We start from the raw sequence: 7,537 nt of genomic DNA on the forward strand, positions 1-7,537 counted from the left end.
CGTGACACCAGCCCGGACTGGGGTATAGGGCCAGGCTGCCCAGGCAGTGCTAGGAAAGGCCTCACAAAGGACATCATTTTCCTGGGTCTGCATGCATTTGACATGTGTGCCTGCTTTCAAAGCTCACATTTTCTCCCACCCCCAGTACAGAGCGTAATTTCAGAGATGTCCTGACCCCTCCAAACATGACTGCTTCTCAGGCTCTGGTTTCCTTCCAGCCTGGATCTGCAGAGCTACTGATCTCAACCACCTCAATGAACAGGCTCATGAGCATCCAAGCCCTTGACTTTCACTGAGGTCTCTGCTGTCCAGAAAGTCTCTTTTCTGTGCCAAAGAGCTTTCTGCTTCTGCAGTCCTGAAGTGCCTTGAGCCAGGGCAGGTAGAATTGGTGGGGGAGATGGGCAACTGTGGGTCCTCATAGCCTCACTGAGTAGTCTCGTTAAAAGGAAAACGTTTAAGATATCCCCCAAATATGTTTTGAGCTGCTATCAACCTTCGTTTTCCTCCTCCACCCCTAGCAAGAGCTGACTTGTCCTTTCTGGAGTTACATAGTCACGGTGAGGCCTTTTCCTCGGTTCTTTGCTTTCACAGAATCACAGAATCGCTCGGTTGGAAAAGCCCTCTGAGATCATCACGTCCAACCGTTCCTGTCTACCCCCTAAACCATATCCCTAAGTACCTCATCTACCCGCTCCTTAAACACATCCAGGGATGGTGACTCCACCACCTCCCTGGGCAGCCTGTGCCAGCTTCTGACGACCCTCTCAGGAAAGAACTTTCCTTTACATGGGCTGAGGCTGGCAGGACACACTGTCACTATACCAACTCCTTAAAATTCAATTCCTTAAGTCGTCATGATGATCTAGTAGATATGCCACCTTCAAGAAGAGCCCTTGCTCTTCCTTCCAATGCACAACCTACTTCTGGCTCATCTCTGTCCCAGGACCCTTCCACTCACAGCAGAGTGATTGACTGCTCATGGCTTTGTCAAACGAGGCTCTTGAGTCATCTCCAAGACCAGTGCACAATTTGGGGCAACCCTGTGACCTGAAGCAAGGCATTCACAGCAGCACAGAGGTGGCCAGGGGTGGCTGTCAGCCCACATGGCAAAGCGGGTGGTTTCTCCACCAACACAGGTGCAAGCTTGTTCCTTTGGTATTGCAGCAAGGAGATAACATTATCAGTGCATCTTGCTTCCCTCCACCGGCCGGTCCAAAAACCGCTGAATCAAAAGGCAGTACTGACTGTGGCCTTGGAGCGATGATTCACACTGTGTGTGCTCAGCACTAGCTGGAACATTAACCCTTGGATCAGGGTGCACAACAGGAACGGCAACAAAAGGGGAAAACTGAACCTCCTGAGGTGTTTGCCCGTTGGAAGCCCGGTGGGAGGGAAAATGCTGGAGGTTGTTCCTGCCTTAAATTCCCACCAAAACACATGGCTGCTGGGGGAAGCAAAGGTGTGTTGCTTGTGGAGTCTTTTATTCCCCCTGCCAGCAAGGGCAAGGAGCCACTCTCTGAGGGATGTGATCAGTCCCGTCCCGTTTGGGAACAGCAAACTGTCAAAACCCTTCGGCTAAAGCATGCTTTAGTAGCTGGTGAATTTATGGGCATTGCGGCCTATCTGGAGCTCAGTTGGAAAACAGATGGTAAAAGCTGTTTTTTTATAAATAATTGTTTTAACAAATAAAAATACATCAATAAAATGTATTTTACACTTTTAATATGATCCCGTAATCAAGTTTTTCTTCCAGTAGAGTTTGGAAATCCTGGGGACTGACCCTCTGGGAGGATCAGGATTCACAGCCAAATGGGAAGCAGCAGCCATGCCACAGCCTGCTTAAGCTGCGACGAAGCAACGAGGATGGAAAAAGTCCTGTTTGCAAATTCCCTGAGCTCTGGAGCTGATCAGTACAATCCCAGAAAGGTTATTTCAGAGAGACAGGTGCCATCCGTAAATTAAAATAAACACACTGGGGAAAAAAAAACCCCTATCACCTCCTTGTGCGGTAAATATTATTGATTGGTTTCTTCTTATCTTGCACAGGGCTTGACTCATGGGGCTATAACAGCAATCGTTTTGAAGCTGAACTTTTCAGCTTGAAACAGCTCTTGGGCTGGGAGACGCTCCTGGAGGTGCTGGGACACACAGGGGATCTCTGGTAAGTTTGCATGAGATTTTGCAGGGATTTCGTAGGACTGATGTTTGCTTCTTTTAGTGTCGCTTCAGCAGTTCGATCAGTTGGAAGAATAAAACTGTGATTGCGTATCCTGCAGATGTGTTTAGAGCTGGTGCTGTGGTATCGATTATCTGGATGGGTTATGTGGCTGTGCAGCTGGCTGCCAATGCCACGCTTGGGGAATAGAAACAGGAGGAAGGAAACCTGTAATGTTAGATTTGTTGCCACTAGAAAATCTGCCAGGTGAACTTCAGCAGTGATCGTAACTGTTAGAGTTCAGCGTGGCAAAAGAAGGTCACCTATGGCAAGTCTGGGTGATCACCTGGCTCTCTGCTGATGTTGTTTCTTGTTGCAACCTTCCCAAGACCATAAATGCTCATTCCAGCAGTTGCTGGGGGCAGGCTCACTGTTTCCAGGGCATATCACCTCCAGGGACCAGCCTGTCAGCACGGGCTTTACCAAGCCCTATGCCAGACCCACCATAAGGCAGATTTTACCTCCAGGATAATTAGAGGCCCTGCCTCACTCTTCCTTTTCTAATCACATGCCCATCTTTCCCCATCTCCACTCCTGAGACAGCCAGGAGTCCAGGCGAGCTGGGGGCATCCTCAAGGGTGGAGACCCCGCACTGCTCTAAATGAGGAACCAGTCCCTTGGGATGGGTATGTGGTTCAGTCACAGGCAGAGAAGTGGGATCTGCAGTAAACTGTGCTTACTACCACAGCTAGGGACACATGGAAACAACCAAAGCTATTTTAAAAGCTTTCTTCTACCTTGTACAGATGCTCACAAGGAAGGGCACAGGTCGTATCTTTGCTACAAGTGCCGCTTCCCACCAGACAAGACTAAAGCCCTGGATGCAAATATCAGGTGCCAGAAAAGGAGAAATCAGAGGTCACCAGAGCTTTTATCAGAGGGAGAGATAGCATATTCTTTCATAGTCATATTTTGAATAATTTTTCTTGTTAATATTTAACCTAAAATGAAGCTCTGTCCAAAAAGGAAGAAAAATATACAAAAAGCAAACCCCAAAAGCTCTGGATATGATGAAGAAAGCTGGCATCTATACATAGGGTCTTATCTTGGAAAGCTGTCACCACCACTGCTTTTTCTACCCAGGAGAGAGCTGCACTTGGACATGCAATGGGGTGTGCTTTTTGCTTGCTGAGTTTCCTAAATTGACTTTTATTATGGTGACAATATTGGTTTTTGTTGTGCTCTGAGTGTGTGAGCAGCAGAAAAGCTAAGAGGCTTCAGGCTGCGGCATCTCCCTTGACTACTCAGTGAACGTAGGATCTGGTGGAAGACTGCGGGCTTCACTTAAAGGATTTCTTCAAAAGAGTGAGCAAAGTGTCCTGGTAAATGTGGCATCAGTAACTCGGCCGCTCACCGTGTCCTGTCGGGCCTCATGACAGGGAGTGATTGCTGCTCTCAGGAGATATATTTTTGCTGTCTTAAGCAGGTTGAAAAGTAAATCTTCACTTTGCATCCTTATCGCTGCTGCTGCCTGCTCTGACTCTGGGATGAGGAGACAAACCATCACCAGCTCTCTGAGGGTGTGATGAGCTGTTCGGGTGGGACATGCCTGGCATTGGGGCTGCCGTCTCTGCCTTCTCCACAGGCTCCTTTCTGCTTTCGCAGTGCCCCCACCATGTCTGGGAAGAGGTCCAAGTGCTCCTTCTCCCGCTTGGAGGTGGTCCTCATCGTTTTCCTGGTGTTGATGGTGGCAGTGACCGTGGTGCTCCTCGTCCTCCACTTTCTCGTCAAAGAAGACAATGGCAAGTTGAACTATTTCAGCCCCCCCTCCAGTCCCTACCCAAGTGTTGGCCAGTGCAGTAATTTAAAGGGATAGACATAGAGGGTCACTGGGCCACTGCTGAGCCTTCACAATCTTCTCTGTACGTGATCCTCCCGCACAAACACGGCATGGTGCTGCTGCTGGCCTCTGTGGTAGGCGCATGGGGGTCAAACCCAGTGAGAACATCTCATGGGGGATGGATACAGAGCCTCAGGGTTGGTGGGTGAGGCTGGCTGCAGGTATCCAGACAGCTTCCCTTCCCTCTCTGTCTGCCTGATGGTTTCTCCTGCCCTGGACACGTCAGCAATGGGACCTTTCAATTTCTGGCTTTTGCTCTTGAATTGGATGTAGCTCACACTTTCCTCCTGCTTTTAGGTTGTAACGTGTGTGAGTTTTGTACAAGCAACATCCCCTCTGTGATGTGGCTCGTGGAGGAGAAGGTGGAGGAACGGTAGTTTTAATGGGTAACCCTGGGCACTTACGCCAATTTAAAGGAGAGAAATGCCCTGTGGTCAGACTGTGGCCAGTGTGAGTGTTTCACTTCTCTGTTTTAAGTGACAGGAAAGGCCAGACTGGGAAGACAGATCATTCCCTTATCCCAGTGCCCTGCCTCGAGCAGTAGCAGCTGGCTGGGGAAGGCTGTGAGAACAGATCAAGCACACAGAAATATTTTCCCACAGTGTTATCTCATCCTCCAGTGATTTGTGGCTCTGGGATTTCCTGAGACGCAGAGAATTTTTTTGTAATGTATATTGAATAGCCCTCAATAACTTTTCTGCCATGAGTTTGTCCAGGTGCTTTGTCCATCCTGTAGAAGGACTTTGCCACCTTCGTAATGGCTGAGATGAGACTTGATCTCCTTCAAGAGTTCTTTTCCTCACTGCTTGCCTGGAGGTCATTGCCCAGAGCTGCCTTTCCCTTATTTGAGCTTCTGCTGGCTCTGCTGTGATTTTTTTGAGACCAGAGCACCAGCACTGGACATGGGACATACTGGAGGCATCGGGGCAACATATGGATGTGCCCCTCCTTCTTTTCAAGTCCTTTCCTGGTAGATTGTGACGTGCCATCCCCCTTTTCTCACTGCTGCTGAGCTGTATTTTTGTATGAAAACAGCTCCTACACCCTCAGCTCTGTTTCCTGCATGGCAGTGGAGGGCTTGGAGAGCTTAATTGGCAAAGCTAGGCTTGTTTCCCCCTCGCTGTGAATCACAACATATTTTACACAGTCCAGTAATCCAATCTTGTGAGCTCCCTCTGCATTTCTTCATGTCTGGTCCACCCTTTACCACCCCAAATGCCTTAACAGCCTCAGCACACTGACCATGTTGGCAGCCCATTGGAAACCCAAGCAGAGAGTATCAGACGGATGCCCTTGTCCACGGGCCTGCTGAGTCCTCTGGGGATGCTGAGCAGGTTTCAGGCATGCAATCTCTTTAGAAGGGCCAGGTCGCCCTTTCTATCCTCAATTCTGCTTGCTCATGTGTCCATTAATCAACTATTTATTGCTGTTTATAGCTTCCAGTGAAGAAATAGCAAACTACCTGCTGGGTGTAGGTCGAGCTGATTGCACAGGACCTGTGGCAGAAATTCCTCTGGTAAGTTGGGGCAATTGAACAAGGGGTTGGTGAAATACTGATTTTCATCATCTCTGAGTATTTTCTGCAGGACTTCTGGTTTAGCATCTCTGCCTTGCCAAATGGTTGTCACCTTCAAACATTAGGTGAAATTTCTTCGAGGCTTTGAACAACCTGATCTAGGGAAAGGTGTCCCTGTCCATGGCAGAGGGTTGGACCAGGTGATCTTTAAGGTCCCTTCCAACACAAACCATACTGTGATTCCTGCAATTACAGGGTAAGATAGTTGGAGCTCTGAGTGCTCATGTTGAACGAGGCCTCTGACACTTTGGCAAATCTGCTTAGAAAAATACATGCAAATGAATATACCACTCAGTATTTTGGCTGCTTGGGCTTGATGGAGGTCTTCCCTTCCAGATGGGATATGCCAACCCGGACCAGGTGGGTGGTGGGCTTCTCACGCGCCTCTACAGCCGAGCCTTCATCGTTGCAGACCTTGATGACTCCAGGCGAGTGGTGTTTGTCAGCGCTGACATAGGAATGGTGTCTCAGAAACTGAGGCTGGAGGTACGTGGCTGGAAATGAATGATTGGGCCACTTTGGGTTATCACTGGTATCAGCATTAAGGTTGTAGTCATCGCTAGATAATATCGAGCATGGCAGCACCTTGGCTGTTTGCTTTGGGATCTCTTTGCGGCACGATCTGGAGAGACATCGTGCCTCTGCTGAAGGAGAGGTTTTGATTCCTCAGTAAATGAGGCTGGACTTCAACCATACTTTTCTTAGTGGACAAATTATCATGAATACATGTCATGGTTTAAGCCCAGTGGGCAACTGAGCACCATGATGTCCACAGAAGGGGCCTAGACAAAAGAAAAAGACTGGGAGGGTTTTTGCTTACCACTTACAGTCATGGGCAAAAGACAGACTCATCTTGGGGAGAAAAAATTGAAAACAGTTTAATTTTGTTACCAGTAACAACAGAGTAGAACATTGAGAGATACAGCCAGATCTTAAAGTCAACATCTTCCCCTTCATCACCTTTACCTTCTTACTGGGCTTGGCTTTGTTCCCAGCCTCTTTACCTCCTCCAGGAGAACAGGGGATAGGAATAGGGGTTGCAGTCAGTCTGTTCCATGCAGTCTCTGCCACTCCTTCCTCTTCAGCGGTAGGGAGGACTCCTCCCACTCTTCCTCTGCTTCCACAAGGCACCTTTCCCACAGGAGCCAAGTCCTCCAGAAAACTTCAATGTAGGTCTTTCCACAGCTGCAGTTCCCTCACACATGAACTGCTCCAGCACACACTGCCCAGAGTCACGGCCTCTTCAGGGGCAGCCACTGCTCGTGTGGATCTTCCTCACCGCTGAACCTCCACAGGCTGCAGGAGGTCAACCGAACTTCCGTCACTGCTGACCCTCCACGAGCTGCAGGCGGGTTGACCTGCGCTCTCACCACAGGTTACAGGAAGAACCTCAGCTTCACGCACCTCCTCCTCCCCCCTTTCCTTTCTTTCTTCACCAACCTTGGTGTCTGCAAAGTTGCTCTCTTCACGTCCCTCTCCTTCCTTGCTGCAGGCTTCTCCTGATGGTTCTGAAAATTTCCCAGCTCTCTTTTTCTTGGGCTGGAGCTGCAGCAGGGTTGGGGCAGACCAGACCGGCCCAGCCAGACCAGGCTGGGGCCGTGCTGCCCACACTGGGACCTCACTGCCTGGGGTCAGAGCAGGGGCAAGAGAGGGTGGGCCGCATGCTGTGCCCTTCCTAAATACATGAATTTGCATAGGTGCTGATTGGCTTGGCCCTGGTCAGAAGTGGGTCTGACATTGGAGCTAGGGGAGTTTCTAGTAGCTTCTTACAGGGCTATCTCCATAGCCCTCCCCCACTACCAAAAAAACCCAGATCCCCTCACAGAAAATCCCAATATAATACATTTGAATCACAAATACATTATCATGGTGCCTGTCTAATGCTGGGTCTCCAGCACCACAGGGA

General features: G+C 49.3%; 1 protein-coding gene across 1 annotated transcript in view; it reads left to right on the top strand.

Annotated features, from left to right (window-relative positions):
• Nucleotides 1-3,830: 3,830 nt before the first annotated feature.
• ASAH2 (N-acylsphingosine amidohydrolase (non-lysosomal ceramidase) 2) overlaps nt 3,831-7,537 on the top strand; it is a 7,927-nt gene continuing 4,220 nt past the window's right edge. The window contains exons 1-3 of the mRNA XM_010185943.1: nt 3,831-3,957; nt 5,492-5,571; nt 5,968-6,117. Coding sequence (XP_010184245.1) covers nt 3,831-3,957; nt 5,492-5,571; nt 5,968-6,117 — 357 coding nt within the window. The remainder of the gene's footprint in view (nt 3,958-5,491; nt 5,572-5,967; nt 6,118-7,537) is intronic.

This window comes from Mesitornis unicolor, unplaced genomic scaffold (genome assembly GCF_000695765.1).
Source record: "Mesitornis unicolor isolate BGI_N332 unplaced genomic scaffold, ASM69576v1 scaffold9016, whole genome shotgun sequence".
In the NCBI taxonomy this organism is placed as follows: Eukaryota; Metazoa; Chordata; class Aves; order Mesitornithiformes; family Mesitornithidae; genus Mesitornis; species Mesitornis unicolor.